The sequence below is a fragment of the Pollachius pollachius genome (genome assembly GCF_949987615.1).
Source record: "Pollachius pollachius genome assembly, chromosome: 8".
Classification (NCBI taxonomy): domain Eukaryota; kingdom Metazoa; phylum Chordata; class Actinopteri; order Gadiformes; family Gadidae; genus Pollachius; species Pollachius pollachius.
In genome coordinates, this window is record NC_136941.1 from 9928683 (window position 1) to 9946742 (window position 18060).

Below are 18060 nucleotides of genomic sequence, written 5' to 3' on the forward strand. Positions count from 1 at the left end.
CTTATTTCAGTGAAGCTTGCACTAACCCGCTGCTCAAAGAGGCAGCAGCAAGGCATTTTAACTTTATTTGCTTTATGACTTCTACAAGCTAGGGCATGAAGCCAGCACAACAAAATTGAAATGGAATATTACAGGACACAAACTATTCTCAAAGGCACCACAAATCACACAGCGCAAGGTAGAGCAATAAACCAAACTCAGGGAAGCGTGTGGGTGTGATGTTGCTTGTGTATCTGCGGTGGCATTCATAACAACTAGGATCTACTTCCCCCTGATCCAACAACACCCACACACCGACTGTTTAGAGATATTTGGGAGATGTTAAGAATAGAAAACCCATCGTTGTTTCTCAGCGTCATTAAAGCGTCATTCATCTGCATAAGCACCCATTATGCACATTATGCAGTTGCATGCAGTTGCAGTTGCATCTGATAGGGCAGATTGTTTCCCTGTGTTAAACAACCATCAAACTACCATACAGTATGGCATTGGGAAAAGGGCCAAGGCCCATCTTGCAATATTTAATGATGTATTCACCCAACAATAGCCACTTGAGGAACCAACGCTTCCTTCTGTCCATCACTTAAGGAGACGAGTGCTGAGTGATGGGAAGGTCAAGTGGATGTGTCATCGGTGTCGGCATTAATGCTTATGAATGGTCCCTTAACCCATTTAAATGTGTGAGTTCAACTTTCTTGGATGTCACGGGGGTCCCTCTATAATTGCAATGTTTGAGTGGCTGCAGAATGGCCCCTGGCACTCGTATAATAACCGGGGCATCTTTATTACATTTATGGTGAAACTCAAACAATGCATCAAAACCCTCATATGACTTTGCAGGTAAGACATTGTAATGTGTTGCAAAATATCCATAAATCATTTTAGTGTGGACTACAATATTGCATTAACCTTATTTATCATTGTCTTGGGCTGAAGAAAGATGTTGGCTTGAATGCAAGCCCACATCAACCCTCTTCAGTGTTTGTTTCAGCCAAAGCCTGGGTTGATTGTGTTCCTGAGAGTGGCACTACATCTGCTGATCATAATTCCTGCAGATGGAGTAGTGGTTTATTCCAGGGCTTCCCAGCCAAGGGGGCCCATGTCCCCTAGGACGAATGTGAGCAATTATCAGTTGGTGCTTAAACCTGCACTATGTAACTTTGCTACTGCAGCTATTTATTCCATTAAAAAAAAAAATCTGAACTATGAAGTAACTCAAAAATGAAACTCGCCCATCCCGTGAAGTCCATCCATGTTTTTAGTATGGTCATGATAGGTACATTATCTGCTGGAAGACAGAACTTGGTTGCTTTGCTCTCCGTAGTAAATAACGTGTTTTTTGAAGTTGTTCAAATGCGTTAGAATGATATGGCTGTAACGGCTATAACTGCTATAGCTATAACTGTAGCTACATGTTCAGCCACTAGAGGCTGCCAATGGGAACACTTACATTGTGCAAGTTTAAATTAAGGTTTTGATATGTTATACCTACCAAACAAAAATGTTGGTCAGAGATTTGAATATTGGTTCGATTAGTTAAATATTGTATAAATATTTTTTTGCTGATTAATTATGTTATTGCACTAAATACACTCTCTAAATAATAATAGCAGGATTATACCAACTCTATGGGAAAACATTTGTAGTTTGTGTCAATGAAGGGTGGGAAATACTGCTATAAAGTATGATTTCCTCAGAGGAAGGTAGAGCTCATTTGATCAGCAACAGTCAAAGTGAAGTGCATATGGCCCAGTGGCATTCTGCTCAGTTGACAGCATCACTCATGAATGCAGAAGGCTATTCCCCTGAGGTGCAGATCCCTGTAACAGAATGTATCCCGTCAAAAGTCCCCTTGCATTAATAATATAGAAAAGTGGAACCCATCGGTGTGTATCTGATATAGGGGACACCTTTGGGCCGTGTCTGAAATCAACAAAGCAGCCATCCGATTGACGTAGCTAGAGTGCTACCCTATGGGATCAGGGTTCATCCCTAATGTAGACGGTTTAAATGTAAGAATATAGAGTGAGCATGTTCGCATTCAACCCCTGCTCCCTAATGATCGGTATCAGTATTCACAGCAAGCTGCTGTGGATAGGGCATCCACTATAATGAGTTAGTATTATGGTCTGGCGGGTGGGAGAGGGGCCAAGCGAATAGAAGTATCCAAGCTGTTCTACCAACATGACCATGTCACTCTAAGCAAGTCATATTTTCCTGATGCTTGACCTTCTCAGCCTCTTCATGACAGCTGTGTGCCTAGCCAGTCAGCGAGCCATGTGGACAGCATCTCCTGTATGCTCCAGGTCAGGATGTATGCTGGACTCACCTACCACACGGACCCACATACACTCACACACACACACACACACACACACACACACACACACACACACACACACACACACACACACACACACACACACACACACACAACCAAAGCAATACATGCAAGTGCACACACACACACACACACACACACACACAACCAAAGCAATACATGCAAGTGCACACACACACACACACACATACACACACACACACACACGCACACACACACACAAAAACAAACAAACACACACACACACACACACACACACACACACACAAGCACACAAACACACACACAAATACAAACACACGCATGCACACGTATGCACGCTCACACAAACACACACACACACACACAACCAAAGCAATACATGCAAGTGCACACACATACACACACACACACACACACAAACAAACACACACACACAAGCACACAAACACACACACACAAATACAAACACACGCATGCACACGTACGCACGCTCACACACACACACACACACACACACACACACACACACACACACACAACCAAAGCAATACATGCAAGTGCACACACACACACACACACACACACACAAACAAAAACACACACACAAGCACACAAACACACACACACAAATACAAACACACGCATACACACGTACGCACGCTCACACACACACACACACACACACACACACACACACACACACACACACACACACACACACACACACACACACATAAACACACAATGAGAAATCAAGCAGGGTCCAAGCCGGTTGAGCAGGCCAGCACATCTTGTTATTTCCAGATCCAGGAGAAAGTACAAATGGTGAGCACAATGGGAGAGCACTGTCCTCAGCCAGTGACAGCTCTGGGACATCAGCACAGCTAGAAATGGAGATATGTCTCGCAATATGGGGAGTTATTCGTCAGAGGGATTTCACTTGGGGAGGAAAAAGCAAGTAAATGAGAACATAGCAAATACATCAGCGGGCTTCTCTTTGTACATGTGGATTTTGATGAATATTCTCCTTTTCAAGTCTGAGATTGCCAAAAGGGGGCAGTATGCTGATAAGTGCGTTGAGTGATGAAGTTGGTCCGCTCATTAGAAACACTTTGATGGATCGGACACTGCGGATGAATAAGCGGAGAGACAAAGAAAACTGTCAGACATAAATTGTAGTTGGTGTCTCACAGTTTGGCTCAGATTCTTAACCTTACCATGATTCATGCTTCAGAAAGAGGGCAGATATCAAGACGTCTGAACACTCACAGAGTCCTTTTAAGTTTCTTTTATCTGTGGGAGGCTATGGCTCTGATGTCGGGCAGTGACGCAAGGATAGTTCATATATAATGTAGGACATTTATATTATGAATGTTTAGTGGGGCAAGGTGTTTTGAAAAGATTTGGCCTCTCAATGCTTTTGGGTAGGCCAGGTTCCTCTTGGCATTGTGTGTCATATTCAAACTTTTAAATCACAATCTTCTGCTATCGTAACTTGATGGTCTGGCACCTGTATCACTAGTAATAAAGTTCTGGGAAAGAAGTTTATTGTGTGTGTGTGTGTGTGTGTGTGTGTGTGTGTGTGTGTGTGTGTCTGTTTGTGTGCTTGTGCGAGCGTGTGTGTGTGTGTGTGTGTGTGTGTGTGTGTGTATGCGTGTTTATGTGTGTGTGTGTGTGTGTGTGTGTGTGTGTGTGTGTGTGTGTGTGTGTGTGTGTGTGTGTGTGTGTGCGTGCAAATGTGCACCCCCCAAGTGTATACAAACCTGTGACTGCATCAGTATGGACGTGCCCATTACAGATAAAAAGTATGATATAGTGTGCATGTACATCCTTCGGTTGTGTTGTCACACTTAATCTCTGAGATTAAACAGCCAGGAAAAAGACAGCTATTCATCGTGTTGGTAGAAAGCGGGCATTCCTGGCCTGCCTTCACTTTTATACCCTGTGGCATACAAACCGCTAAGGCTCTGAGTTTTGATCTACGTATCCCTCCCCCTTTAGCAAGCTTTCATCTGATGTCGCCGGTCTTCTCAATCATGATTGCAGATGCCCTTTCGAAATGCCATCATCATCATCAATATGGCTGTGGAGCATCCTGTGCAACCTGACATACACCTTTGAGTGTGTGCGTACTCTGATTCTGTTTTTCCTTAGGATGAGCACCGGGAAGTAATTACTTCTCTGTCAATGCTGGCTGGTTAACCGGCCAATCCTGCATTAGGTTAACATTGAGGTAATATTGACGCACAAATAAGCCTTTGTGTGTGTCTGTGTTCATGTGTGCCCGTATTTGGGTGTGTCTGTGTGTGTGTGTGTGTATGGGTGTAGGAGAGAGAGGCATATCCTCTGCCAGTTATGTAACATTGCAGAAGACAATACAATGGGAAGAAGGAAAAAGTGATGAGGCGACATTGACACTACTGAGGGGAAGTTCTGCTCCAAATTGGATTGTGAGATTCTCGCTGCACGCTCAGCCCCAGAATCCTTCCATCAGTTCATGCTGGCTGTGATCCAAGTTCCCCACTTGTGTTGGATGGGGTTTAATCCCCTTCAACCCCTTTCCCTATCCTATCTCACTTTGTCATAAAAAAGGCATTTATTTATTTATTTTTTGCTTTTTTCTCTGTAGATGCCAAGACACACACACACACACACACACACACACACACACACACACACACACACACACACACACAGACAGACACACACATTTTGTTTATGAAGACAGAATGTGCAGTGCAAAGGAGAAAAGAAATCACGCCATCAATACGGTGATTGATGGTGATGTCACAGCGAGAAGCCACAGCCAGATCTGAGTGGGAAATGGTTTGATAACGCCTCTTGCAAAAACTGCTGGGCCAGCTAAGAAACTATCCCCTCAACTGATTACAAGGTTCCATTGCGGTGAAGAAAAAAACTTTTTATACCGTACATGCATTGTAAATTGTGTTTTTTCCCCACCGGCTCCTAAAGGATTAATGCTTTGTACTTGCTCATTCTCAGGTGATTCATCATAACCGCTAAGGTGCAAGAGGAATGGATTTTACAGGAAAGGAAATATCAGTGCTCCCGATCACACAACGCCACACCGTTTGTTTGGCAAATAATTGCCCCATTTCACCCTCAAATGAGAGGCTCTTCATCACACAAAGCTGTAACTGCAGCAATACGTTAGCGAACGGCGACATTAGTTCCTCGATGGCTTAATGATTACTCATTGAGTGCATTGTTAGCTCCCTGTAATACACCTGTTTATACATGCGTAGGTTATTGCGATTCCCAGTCATGCTTGAATAATGCTTCATATTTTCTGAGCCCAGTCCTTGCTGTATGTGTTGAGGTCATGAATCCAAACAGAGGTAACAACACCCAAAGGTGATTAGTAATTAGTGGAGGGAAGAAATCCATGGTTCATGTGAGTGGGAAGTTATTTAGGCCATGTTTGTTGAGCTCAGCTGATTCCCTTGATGAGTAGTGTCTTTGGGTTGCTGCTGCAGCTTTTATTTTTTTAACTTCGAAATGTCATCTGAGCAAGAAGCCCTGAAGTGCTAATTTCGTCAGGGTATGTTTAAAGGACAAGGCGGTCATAGTTCAAGTTTTTCTCTTAAGAAACACAAGGGAATTGCATGTGGAATATCATGCGTAATTTTTTCACAAAAGTACAATGAAATCTCCCTTTTCCTCTAAATGGATGTGTCTCAACACAGATGTATTAGGGCCATTTGGGCCTTACTGTGGATGTATTTTCCCAAAGCACCTGAGCAGATCTAGGACTGTGTTTTAAAGTACTTTCAGGCAACAATGGAAATCCCCAACCACAGAGGTGTCTATCTGCTGTACCCTAGACAGTTGGTGCTTAAGAGCAGCAGAAGAAACATGGCCGCTTTTGGTTGTTAAATTGGGGGGGTTTAAGTGATAACGAAATGAAATAACCATGCCAGGTTTGTCCTTTAAGAGTAGACATTGGAAAGGTTCTGTGCTCATAAACCCAACAATCTCTTGGCAGATCTTTAAAGTAACAGAAGGTGGATTTTCTGCGCCAAATACATTATTGGTGACTTAACGGCTTACAGTAACCACCTTCCCCCCACACCCAATCACCATCAGCCACCCAACCACCACATCCTTCCCCACCCACCCAACCACCAACACATCCCACCCAACCACCACCACAAAATCTATTCATAACCTACGCTGCATATATCAAAAAGCATGAACTGTCATTAGAATGGATATTGACCGGCCATGTTTCTTTTTGCCTACAAAGGGCGAGGGGGGGGGGGGGGGGGGGGGGATACTGTCATTTAGTAGCATCATCACAGGCATCTGTACCATTGGACACGGCTCTTCCTCCTCATTGCGGCGGCTGGTGAGCTTCTATCCGCTGATGACATCCCTGGGCTCTCCATGGGTCCGCGTCGGCCCATCAGATCTCCAGGGTCCTGCTGTCTTTGTGATGAGCCAGCACCTGATGGCCACTCGCAGCCGGGGGGGCATCCTTCACACCATGAGCATTGCTCTGCCACTAAGGGGCACAGGCCCAGACCGCGGGAGGGCTTGGCTGTCGAGGAGCAGAACCACTTCACTATCCAGGGATCGGCGCCGAGAGGGTTAGAAAGGGCTCTGGGTTCACGGGTACATATATCACACTGCCATGCCATGTGCGGTGTATGGAGATGTTATGTAGGTATGTATATACAGTGTCTATATATATCTCTATGCATATAGAGATATATACATATGGATGGCTCCAGAGAGAGAGAGAGAGAGAGAGACAGAGAGACGGGGGGGGGGGGGGATCCCATGACACGTAATACGGTTCCCCGTTATACAATCACCAATTAGGAGCACCCTGCTCCGGCTGCTCAGAGAGGGAGGTTATGCAACCGGATGGGGGTTGATATTATTTGGTTGGGTGGAGGGCCTGTATTAGGGCGGTTATTTCCCATGGTGGGACCCTAGCGGTTTGCCTTCCCAGTGTGAGTCTTCTCGGTAGGGAGACGGTCACGATCCGTGGCCTCTCCTCTGGGAACTTTAGGTGGCATTACTTTTTTATGTCTACTTTAGTGCGGTTTGCAGCGGTAACGTTCCAACATTACTGTCTCTGTTTCCTTTCCATTCAAATGATTGAGAGAGAGAGAGAGAGAGAGAGTGAGAGAGAGAGAGAGAGAGAGAGAGAGAGAGAGAGAGAGAGAGGAGGAAGAGAGAGAGAGCGAGAGAGAGAGAGAGAGGGAGGAAGAGAGTGAGAGAGAGAGAGGGAGAAAGAGAAAGAGAGAGAGCGGAAGAAAGAGAGCGAGGGAAAGAGAGAAAGAGAGAGAGAGGGAAGGAGGGAAAGAGAGAGGGCGAGAGAGAGGGGCAACAGTGGGAGAAAGAGAGGGAGAGAGAGAGAGAGAGAGAGAGTGTGCAGGGGGATATCGTAATGATTTGCATGGATATAGCTCTGAGAAAATTATGGAGAGAGAGAGAGAGGGAGAGAAAGAGAGAGAGAGAGAGAGAGAGAGCAGGGGGTTAACATACTGATTTGCATAGATATAGCTCTGAGAAAGGAAAAAGGAAACAGCTGAACTGCAATGCAACTCCCTTCCCTTGGTGGGTGAAAGGGGGAGTTGCTCAGTGGATACAAGTCTCTGGCTTTTCCTTCTCTGCTTCCCCTAGTTTGGAACAATATACATCACGGGAATGGCAAAGATTAATGATTGTGATAGAGATCCTTTTGTTTCCGTTATCAAGTTCAGCTTCAGTTGTAAAAAGTCCCTGGTGTAAAAGAGATCTGTGTTCTATTTGTCGTAGATGTTAATTATCTGAACTATGGTATATTAATTGGAATTCTGGTTTTAATTAAGAGATTAAATAGTTTAATTGAAATAGCTATCCTCCAGGAGAATAACAATTAGTGACATCTGGTGGCTAAATGCTTTATAAAACCAGCTGGTTAATGATTACAAATACATCACATTAATGGGCAAGATTTAGAGGACACAATATCGGATAGGTCTTCTTGTGACTTTCCAATTTGTATGCTGTCTGTGTTTTCTGTGAATCGTATGTGTTTTTATCACTATACCGTTTAGAACTTTTCTTTCCATCAACGTAAAATAACTGAGACAAGATCCTGGTGAAAATATTTCTTCATGATTATATGTCAAAGACAAAATCTGGCAATCATTTAGGCAACACGTTTGAAGAGCACTGCCGTTATATATGCCGTTAGATTATGCTCTGGCACAATCATTATTTATGAAAGAGTGTTCCTCATTACTGATTTATAGCTGTAAATTACTTCTTAGAAGATGTTGATGATGGTAATAAGGAAGATGAAGATGATGATAATGTGGATATCTGTTATTATTGGACCTCAGCCAATGTTTCACGAGAACATTTTCATTAGAAAGCCTTTAAATCTTTCAGTTTTTTCTGAATTGGCACCAATTTGATACCATTTGAACCATGTCATTCTGTATAGATGGTTGTATAAACCAAATTCTTTGGTTTTGATACACATAATACACACACAAACGTATAACCAGATGCAGGCATATTTACATTAATTGTAATCTTGAAGGGATACTATACAACAGGACAGCAAGAATATAGCAACAATAACAAAGTACACATTCAGCACAAACAATATTATGCAATAATATCTGGCGCCATACATATTAGTGATACCTTATAGACCTTAGCATATGTCCACATGCATACAATGTTAATGATCTATGTCCTGAAGGACTTTTGCTTTTGCCAATAAAATAAATTAACTTACCAAGCATACACTACTCGAACTTCACAGAGCAGGGCAGTAATGTTACATATCAGTTGCCTCATGTTATACAGATATATTTAAAGGGGACATCTCATACCACCAGGTGTGAGTGTGATTATCCATTACAAGCAGGTTTGAAAATGTGCAGCATTGTGACATCACAGGTTGGCGTGTCCATCTATCCGTCACACATCTAGATGGACACGCCCACCTGTGATGTCACAATGCTGCACATTTTGAAAACGGCTTGTAATGGCTAATCACACTCACACCTGGTGGTATGAGATGTCCCCTTTAAAAGAAGAAAATCCAGAGATGGTGGTGTCAATGTGAACAGTATTCTCATTTAAGATGATGGCGGCTCATCAAAGGGTTTTAAGGCTCCACTCGAGGATCTCCTGATTAAGAGTGACCCGATTGAATATATAGATGATGATGATAACGATGGGGACGATATGCTCAGGAATGGCTGGATATAGGTCATACTGTTGTCTGCGAGCCAGGAGGGGAGAGGCTGTTGCAAGTCCAATGTTGTTTAAAAATCCCTCACAAGGAAAAAAAATGGACCTCAATCCTGATTACTCCTGTTCATACAAGTCTCCTATTCATCCACTGAAGGAATCATTGATGAGGGCTCTTCTTTTTGGGTAGGTTGCTGCTGACATCTTGGCATTTGAATGAAGTGACAGAGTGGCTGCTAAGAAAGGTTGCAGAGAAGGAGACGAAACAGGAAGGCTGTAGGGAGGGGTGATTCTGTGTTTCCTCCGGACATGAGTGTGTGTGCGTCATCTGAGGCCAGGCAGAGTTAGTTCTACATCACCAAACTTCAAATATGAAGCATCAACCTGCAATGAAATTACCTGGAAACCCTCCGGTCGGACCGGAGCGTACCAGCAGCCATGCATCACAACCTGTTGGTGACCATTTGCCGGTCTTGCTCGGAGCGAACGGATGTGCAGAGTGTAATGAGGTGCTACGCCGGCAGCTGCTCTTCATTCATCCCACCAAGAAATTGTATTTTATTGTATTCTCTCCACCCATTCATTTCTACCAACCGACCACATCACCGGCTGATTTCACAGATCACATCCATTTAATTGCTTTCATGCGAAATCTGTGGTTGGTTGCCCTTTGAACGTGTATCTACTGGATGGCGCAACTTCGTCAGTCTTGGTTAAATATTGGTTTGGAGTTGTCATTGCTTGGTTGGTGGCGTGCGCTGTCTTGCTCGACATCACCGTTGGTACCCTTTGGTTGACTTAGATTGGCAGGGTTCAAAGTTGAGGCACCTGTATGCTGCAGACTTAGAATTAAGGTGCCTGCCATTTCTGAACCAATCTCACGGTCGTTCCATTCGGCGGGCTCTTCTGCTGAATCCTCTGAGCTGTCACATATGGCTAGCCAGTAAATCTGTTAGAGGATATGAGATGTGCCTACAATATTATTTCCTTTTATTAAAATGTAGAGGCATTTCTACAATCACAGTGCGGTATGATGAAAGCTTCTGCTTTCCACATGCAAGACAGCATTCAATAAACACACAGATTTGTTTATTATCAAAAAGCGGTTTGAATGATCCTGTCCCGAGAAAATCACCAACATTTATGCAACAATCTTTAATATTTCATTCCAAACCTCAACTATGAAATACTAGCATGCACTACATCTGTCTTGAAATGATACTTAAAGATTTTTTGTTTGCAGTCTTTGGTTTAATTTCCTAGCAACACTTTATTTATGCTTGACATTCACTGACAGCCAATTGTACATTGCTCATAAGCCCACATGAGTCACATATGTCATAAATTCAGTGGACTCACAGTAAGACAGTGATACGGAGCTGTGTGAATACACTGAAACAAGGCTATTTTCTGCCGCCAACATTAACGGACACACCATGCTGCTCCCGTGACAGGAGTCGAGGCTATGCACACTACCACCGCTCAATCAGAGAGAGGGATTAACTCTCTGTAACAGGGTCTGAATGATGAGCACTGCTACGCATACACACACATGCACACACATACTCACACGCACATACTCACACTTACACACATCCTCATACACACACACACACACACAAACTTACATCCTTTTCCCCCCTCCGCTGATGCTTTGATGCTTTCTTTAAAGCCATGTGGTTGACAACCGGTTGTCTCACTGTCAATTGCAAGATGAATGAGCCAGAGCCCAGCTTTGCCTTCCTTAGAGTATGGGGATGGTCCATTGGTCTTCAATAGCTGGATCTTTGTCGTTCCCCCCCTTTTTTCCTGTCACTAAGCCAGGCAATGCAACAGAGCAATGGAGCAGTTAAGCATATTGTGTAGTGAGGCTCCCAATACTTCTCAAGCTATCTGGATTACGGGCCCCTATGTACTGCCTGCGGCACTGCGTCATGTGCAAAGCGCAGACTACTGTTCTGTAAAGAAGTGTACGGGGTGTCATCTTGCTGGAGGGATTAGCGTTCAGCGTAGAATAAGTAAATGAGTAATTAAAAAAACAGGTTTCATATTTCCATAAGCAAAGGGGCCTTATCGATTTATAACATAAAACAAGAAAGAACATATCCTTCAATGTAGTTGTTTTGTTGTATACATATCAATGCAAGACAGTTTTATTTGACGTTGGCGAGTTGCAGAGAATTCTTTGTCAATGCTACTCTTCTACTTTATAGATACCGGCAGAGGAGACTCATTTTCTCTGTTTTCCACTTCAGAAGGGAGAGGTCTTTGGGTTAAGACTCTCCTCAAATCCACGCTCTCTTGGTTTCTGTATTTCATTCTGCTGCCCAAGGTTTTTGGACCTGGACTGGGGGATAAAGGCATGACTCCACTGGACTGTGAAACCTGCACAGAAATGTGTCAGAAGATTTCAGGCAATACAGTGTTCACTGTATGCATTGAACCGACGATTGGAGAGGCAACGTAGAATGTATAGTTTTAGAAAGGTAAGTTACTGCTATTAATACATCATATACATGTATATACATATTTATATATGTATATATATAATTCTTAATCAATCATTTTTGTCAGTCTGCCCTCAGTTCTTCCAGCAGCTGAGCTCTGAGATTCCCGTTCCCGGACATTCGATTCCCAATGGTAAGGTTTAAAAGCTATCAATACTTCATCCAGAGGGTCTGGGGGTTTTATTCCTCCTTGAATACTTCCAATGGCTAGTTGGTCTCAGATTCGGGAAGGAAGGCCACTAAAACCGTTCACGCTGCCAACCCCCCCCCCTGCTGAGACCCAAACGAGGTCCTGTGTAATTACACCTTCCCCCAGGCAGGGGAGAGGGACCAGTCCCCCCCCCCCCCGCCTTGGTGTGATCTGGGGGGAGAGAGGAAAAACGAGAGCCTGTGCGGTGGGGGTTGGGTGTCTAATGGAAGCTTTGAATAGTGTGTTCCTCGATGGCACCAAGGGTCCTAATTATGCAGGGTATCATGAAGCAGAGTGTACGTGCAGCCAGGAGCCGTGAGCAGCACTGACCTCCCAATCAGCTTGCACACATGGATCCCATGTGCATGGTAAGTGGTGCATTTCCACCCTGTTCAGCCCTCCCACAATGCCTGCCGAGACCCACTGGGCCACCTGGAGTGTGATGGATTGCCTGGGGAACTCGTGGTTTAATGGAAAGGGCCTGATTTGCTTATGTGCGCGCTTATTTATGAAAGTGTGTGTGTGTGTGTGTGTGTGTGTGTGTGTTTATGTGTTTGTGTAGCTATGTCTGTGTGTGTGTCAATATGCAGGTGTGTGTACTTTTTCCTTACATTATTTAGGCGTTTTTCTATGGCAAATGCATGCATTAAGAAAGTTCCCGCAGTTAAGAGCGTCAGAAATTATGAATAAGGCAAGGTGACGTCGTAAAAAGATGTCGGAGTGGTTAATTTATTATAATTTCCTTTCGACCATAACGTTGCATCACTAAGGGGATACAATGTTTGCATTGTTTATGTTAAACAAATTCTCATTATATGCAGAGAGAACAATCACAAACAAAGAATGGCTGATGTATTCGGAGAAGTATATGGCTGCCCTGTATAAACAGATCCGTGTACACATAAATGTTTCAGATGTGTCTAAACAACCACACAGGACCCACGATGGCTTTGGCGTCTAAAAACAACGAGGCAAATAGAGACTCCACTTAGGTTTGAGTTAACGAACGAATAGAGACTCCACTTTCACTCTAGTTAACGAATAACGAATAACTAGGCCACTTAGAAGATCGAAGTAGTTTGCAATAATATACTATGCATATAATATGTCATAATATACCCTTGAGTCGACACATAACCATGAAATGACATTTCAATTGATACAACTTCAAAGTAAAAGCTCCGGTAGCGCGGAGCTGTCCAGGGCCTGATTGTGCACAGACAGAAAATTAGTTTTAAACCGCGGTGGTTTTATCCATATTCATTTCGTCGGACATTTGTAAAAAATAACAATGTCTATGCTTTCACAAAGAGGTTAGCTTTTCGTGGGTCCCGTGTAGGAATAATATACGCCGATAATTGTCAAACGGCGTAATGTATGTGTGAGTAGAAGTCACCGCCGCATGTGAAAGAATGCAGAAAGTGGGTGGAGTTCGGGAGGAGGAGGGGGGAGAGCGGGCGGAGAGTTTCCAAACCCTCCACCGCCAGGAGAGACCAGACCAGTCCTTGCATGTAAACTGCGAAGTTCACCCACAGACCTGCCCGCGATTTTCCAATCACCAAGTCAATTGGCAGATTTTTGCTGGTTCCAAATTGAACCGGCGTTAATGGTGATCACACTCCGGTTGAGATGACTTCAAACATCTGACCGCACTCTCTCTCCGTGCCTTTTCTCCACTCCGTTCATCACTCTCGGCTCTCGGGGAAACACACTTGTGGCGAGGCTGTGCGAACCGGGGAGCAGTCCCGGGTCTCCCGCACATATGGAGGGAGACGTTATGGACAAACTGGAGGCCATGGCCACAGTCTGTGACTTCGATCCCATAACGGGCAGCATCCCGGCCACCAAAGTTGAAATCACCGTGTCATGCAGGTAAGTCAGAGTCGCTCATGTCGCCGTGCCTCTGCATCAGACTTTTGGTCTGGATCCGTGAGCGTTGACGAGATTCAGCACTTGGAGTAAAGCTATGCAAGCCGTGTAGTAACTATGGTTGGCTTATGAATAGTAATATATTCAAACTGTAAAAAAAATGTCTTGATTTCTGGGGAGAGGGGGTTATATCGACGCCCTAGAGCTAGTGTCTTCGTAGTGATAAACTTGGGGAGGGGTTACACTTGAACGAGTTTTAAGGTTCAAATGAAGCATCGTAACGCATCGCTTGGTTGGCTGTTAGTCAGTGTTTCCCTTTCCCGCCTCGAGAGTCGCGTGCCACATCGACCGTTGGGAGTTGGTCGGCCGGTGTCTCCCTTGAGGCAAAGTGCATACAAATGTGAATATATATTTTTACCATAAATGACCAATATAAACGTGTTGTAGACATACCCAATAGTACTTCAGTAGGCTATGCGATATACATTTCTGTAGTTTGTTGTTACTTCATAAGGCACTTGACATTGTTCAATTGGGTGTGGTGCAATGGGCGCTGGGAACGCTTTTAAACTCCAGCTGAAACAGATAGATACAGCAACGTCTGGCTATTCACTATACAGTAAATTAATAGAATACAACGTTATAAAGGGGGCATTATTGATACACATTGACAGGATTATTGACATCATTACATGTATTGATTTCTCATAAGGTTCAGTAGCAACGTTTTTTTTTCACTGGAGGCAACACCATTACAGTATTCAATATAGGCTAAGTTATGCACTCCAATTGAAATTCAATGGTTTGTCCGAGTTGGTTAAATTAGCCTGATTCATGTGCCACATTGAATGTATTTTATTAAATAAACATTCATCAAATCTTTACTTGATATATATGAATAAAGAAAATAGATTGAAGAGAGTATTATTGACATTTGGTTTTGCAGAACCATGGTTATCTTAACCTAAATATCATAACCCGTGTGACACACAGTACAACAAGACAGTAGAAGACATAGATTTTACATCTTGAATACAAAATATGAATTTTTCATACAATATATAATGGATGAGTAGGCCTATAGCTACCTCTGAGCAGAGTGGGACTCATGCCAGAGTAGAATCTTGCATAGGTTTCTGCTCTACTGTGCTTTAACACAAAGTGCTACATAACGTGCACTTCTGGAGCAAGAGTGGGTGAACATGTGTTGAGTTGTGTTGAGAGTGGGTGTGTGCACTTGTGATGCATATGTCTTAACCTGTAACCCAACCATATGACTGTGTTTCGGATTGTTATGTATCGATTTGTGTGTGTATGCGTGTGTGTGTGTGTGCACAACGTGTGTTGAGCATCTTTGTGAAACTTGAATATTTCTTAGTATGCTCATTATGCTGCTGTTGGCTCCTGTGCGAGAGCCTTCTGGCTTTGATGATCTGTAATTCCCTTCTGCCTTGCTACAGGGCACAGCGCTATTACAGAGAAAAACTGTTTTCATGGTCTTAAAATATCCTCTGCTTCAGATGACTATTCTCCTTTTTCGCTCCATGGAGCTTTTTTTATTAGTTTTGAAGGCAAATTAATATGATTGAATATTAATGACATTTAAAAAACAGTTGAAAAGCAAACCAACCCAATTGAAGGATTAACCTCCTGAAATATCTGGACATGGACCAAATAATCAAAACAAAAACTAAATAAACGGGCCAAAGTCTTTTCATAGTCTCTCCTCCAAGGCTTTCACAGCCAGTAGTCTGCATAACAAAGAGAAAGAAGCATTCTCCGTAGAGGAGAGCAAGCAGTACCACACCACTGTGTAATTGATTCGGCACGGCTGTGGGGGCTCTGAGATTGCGGCGAAACAGAATTGCAATGCATCTCTCACCTATCTCCTCTGCACCTCTTCATACCCCCACTGCAGTTGTGCGGGCTGACAAACCGGAGGCATTGAAAAAAAAACCTCACTTTCTCAGTTGATATCAGAGCGATAGCAGTGTTTCTCCTCGCTCTGTCTCTCTTTGGCTGGTTTCTCTCATATAGGTCAGCTCACTCAGCGGGCCCAAAGCTACTTCATTTTGGAGGGTTTCGTTTTCTAACATGAAGATGAAATGACTGCAGGAGACTGAAGAGAGCTCCCTTTATGTGTGTGTATGTGTGTGTGTTTGTGTGTGTGTCTTGTGGTATGTGGCAATATGGTGTAATACGTCATAATAGTGCAAGCTGAACTCTCAAGTATTGTTAAGCGCGATATGTCTAGTAAGGTTCTAGCTACAGTATAGTGGTGTAGTTGTGAATTGTCCCTTTATGGTGTAAGAGATTGTGAAAAAACATAAACTAACTAGCTTCTAGTGTCAAAGTCTGAAATAACATTGACAAACAATGGATTCAACATTTCTGAGAATCTTTTGAGAATTGTTGTTTCATCTTAATACACCCCACAACTAATTCGATCTCAAAACCACTGCACTGCACAACTGTGCAGTGCACATAACTTTTAAAATATAATGAAATTACATTATTATCTTGCCTGCCCATTGTAGGCCAAAAATTATTACGAAAGATTTATACATTTTTATCATTCAATTTATCCACGTGATCCTTAGTTTCAGTCCTGAGTGTAACTAATTCCAGTCCGTACTAACCAAAGAAGGTGGAGAGTTGCCTGGAGCTTACAGTATTCTGCACTAGTTCACCGGGTCAAAGACACAAAAGCAACGAGCCTTTCAGTAGCCAAACATGACCGGGGTGATTCATCAACATCCCGCGCGCCCGTCTGCAGGACTAATATGGTGTTTACGGCTTACACAAAACATTTTCTGTTCCCGGTGGGACACTAATGTCACCACGGTTACTAATGTTTTCCTACGGTGCCTCCGTGCTCCAGCATAGCCATTCATTTTCCAGGATGGATTGGTTAGAGGACCACTGCACCAATCAATGTATTCCACAGCTGGGAGGATTTAATGCGACCGGACCACTCTGGTCCCCAGGGATTCATTACCTACCGAAACACAAGATCACGGAGGTCACATTACTTGGACCATCCACTGATAAATGCCAGCCAGGGAAAGACCCCAGCCCCCCCTCCCCCAATGTATGTGGAAGGCGGCCGATTGCTACATTCTCCAGGGTCGATCAAAATCTTGTAGCATTCCTCTCAATTAACCCCCCCCCCCCCCCCCCCACACACACACACACACACATACATACATACACACTAGGGCTGTAGTCAACCTAAGAAAATCTTGGTTGACCGAAATTCAACCAACTCTACGACCGATTGATTGGTTGTAGAGTTGGCAGAAATTATAAAAAGTTATTGAAAAATAAATGGGCTTCAAAACTATCTCTCCTTTTACCTTAATAAGTAGTAGTGCACTCTACTCTACCTGGTAGCCTAACTATCCTGTAAGCGCTACTTTGGAGTAAGTCACTTGGTTTCAGCTCCGCTCATGGTCAAGAGTCTGACTTAGTAAGGGCAGAGCTGCTATGTTACAGGCTGGCTGTTCAGTCTGTATGGTCCAGCAGTTATCACCGAATGGTGATTGTCCAATCACAAGCACTACCCGAACATTTGCAGAAAGTTGAACGAGGTTAAACTTTTGTCCCTTCCCTTCACCACACGGCGAGCCTTCACACAATCCCTTGCCCCACACGATAATGCGTCCAATACAATTGGACACGTGGGAGGGAGGTGTTTGAAGGCGTCACAAAATGCAGGGCTACTTGTTTACTGGGGTCGGTGCGTAAAGCGGGTCACACCACGTTAGCTACTAAGGGCCGCACCGAGCAGAGTCGGACCATTGGATTCTGTGTCTTGTTCTGTGTTTTTATGTATTGGGTCCCAATGGTTGACGCTGCTACGCGTGCCGAGGTACCCAGTCTGATAGGTTCACACTCAAAGCCTACAGGGCGTTAAACATGAAAGTTGGCAGAGCATCGCAGACAAC

The 18060-nt window shown here is 43.7% G+C and overlaps 1 protein-coding gene across 1 annotated transcript in view; it reads left to right on the forward strand.

Moving 5' to 3' along the window:
- Nucleotides 1–13994: 13994 nt before the first annotated feature.
- The window catches only part of cpne5a (copine Va), a gene marked incomplete at its 3' end in the record, with an annotated part of 58469 nt that continues 54403 nt past the window's right edge, over nucleotides 13995–18060 (forward strand). Inside the window, exon 1 of the mRNA XM_079742074.1 lies at nucleotides 13995–14116. Within this exon, the coding sequence (XP_079598200.1) occupies nucleotides 14007–14116 (110 nt within the window). The 5' untranslated portion in view covers nucleotides 13995–14006. The remainder of the gene's footprint in view (nucleotides 14117–18060) is intronic.